The following is a 1,617-nucleotide window of genomic DNA, read 5'->3' as shown; positions in this document are numbered from 1 at the left end:
CCCCCAAGGCAAAACCTTAAAAAAAAAAAAAAATTATTTCTTCAAATTTGCTATAGGGCACATGCACTCACCAGAGAGGGACAGACAGACAGAGAAAAAGGGGATGAGGAAGCAAGTCCAGGTCCAGGACTTGAACCACAATCAGCCATGTGGAAGCCTAGCACCTTTACCACACCACCTGCTGGCCCCTGAAAGACTTCTCTTAGCCACTACTCCCCACAGACCCTAATGGTTTCCATTTTGCCCACGAAGGAGTCCACACATCCATGCACTATGTCCGTGTGTAACTGTTCTTAGGGATCCTTCTCTGCCCCACTGTACATTTGTTCCTGTAGGTTCTCCCATGGGGGGGGGGGGGAGGAGAGAGAGAAGACTCTATTTTCTGAATCTAGCACCCAATCCAGAATGCCCAATATAGGAGTTTTCACAAGAAATTTATGGAGCAGCTGACTCATGATTCCTGGGGATATAATTATCCAAGTCATGAGGAATCCGCAAAAACTTCACTTTCGCCTTCACCAATGGCTTTAATTTCCTTCCCTGCCTGTGCATGACCCTCAGCCCAACTTCTAATCAAAGGTGTTAATGAGAATAGCAACGCACTAATTTGGGTGTCCTTTCCAGGCTACTCTCTGCTAGTGAGAAAGCGGGCTGGCCTCAATGAAGAGAAAAAGCAGCCAAGCCCTCCAACGAAGGGCGGCCATGCAGACTGGGACGAGGCCTTGGGCGCTCCCTTAGGCCTCAGGCCCGCTTCAGCTGCGGCAGGCATGCTGTTCCTGGCCAGTGGTCCCGGCCACCCCAAACTGGGTCCCTACCATCTTCTTCTCGGTGAACTCCATCACCAGCTTGTCTGCCAGCTTCTCCTGAGCCAGCAGCTCTGCTTTTTGTTTCTGGTTTTCGTCATTGATGCGCTTAATCTCGGCTTGCATCTTCAGTTTTTGCTGGTGCCTCCGTTCCATGTCCTACGAGTAAACAGAACGCGGCCTCAGAGGAGGAAGAGCACGGAGGGAGAGGAGGATGTGGATGGAGACGGGCAGGCAGAAGCACCTCCTGCAGTTGGTTTCCATTACTGTCCTTGGCTAACGCTGCTCTCTCAAGGAACACCCATGATCTCCTCTGCCAAATGGCCTGTTTATCTGTCACCCAGCTTGACTTTGTGACAGCCTCAACACTTGATCTACAGGCTCTTAGGAAATGGAGGCTCTGAAAATGCGGCGTCTCCCACAGGCCATGCCAAGTCCTCTCCCCCTGGCTTTGCCCATGCTGCCTTCAAGGTCTTTCTCCTCTGTAAACCCAAACTTTCCATCCCCACTCAATAATAATGATGAAATAATAAAGAGTGCCCTGAGGACATTCTATTCCTTGGACATTTTGCATACATTATCTCCAACTATGTCCAAAAACCCTGCAAGGGAGTCCTTGTTATCTCTTTCTCACGCAGATAAGAAACTAGGGCCTGGTGCGAGAGTGACTTGCCCAAGGCCATGCAGCCAGCGAATTCCAGAGCTCCGTTGTTGAACCTGTTCTGTCTACTTTCAGCCTCCATCCTGCTCTGGAAATCTTACTTGACTGCCTCAACTTTCAGTTTTCCCCACACTTCGGCATTACTCCCCACCA

General features: G+C 50.2%; 1 protein-coding gene across 1 annotated transcript in view; it reads right to left on the bottom strand.

Annotated features, from left to right (window-relative positions):
• Positions 1-1,617, bottom strand: part of CFAP45 (cilia and flagella associated protein 45) — a 34,017-nt gene that overhangs the window by 9,130 nt on the left and 23,270 nt on the right. The window contains exon 8 of the mRNA XM_006168844.3: positions 816-962. Coding sequence (XP_006168906.1) covers positions 816-962 — 147 coding nt within the window. The remainder of the gene's footprint in view (positions 1-815; positions 963-1,617) is intronic.

This window comes from Tupaia chinensis, unplaced genomic scaffold (genome assembly GCF_000334495.1).
Source record: "Tupaia chinensis unplaced genomic scaffold, TupChi_1.0 Scaffold146187_1, whole genome shotgun sequence".
NCBI lineage: Eukaryota > Metazoa > Chordata > Mammalia > Scandentia > Tupaiidae > Tupaia > Tupaia belangeri.
This window is presented reverse-complemented; position numbering and strand designations above follow the sequence as displayed.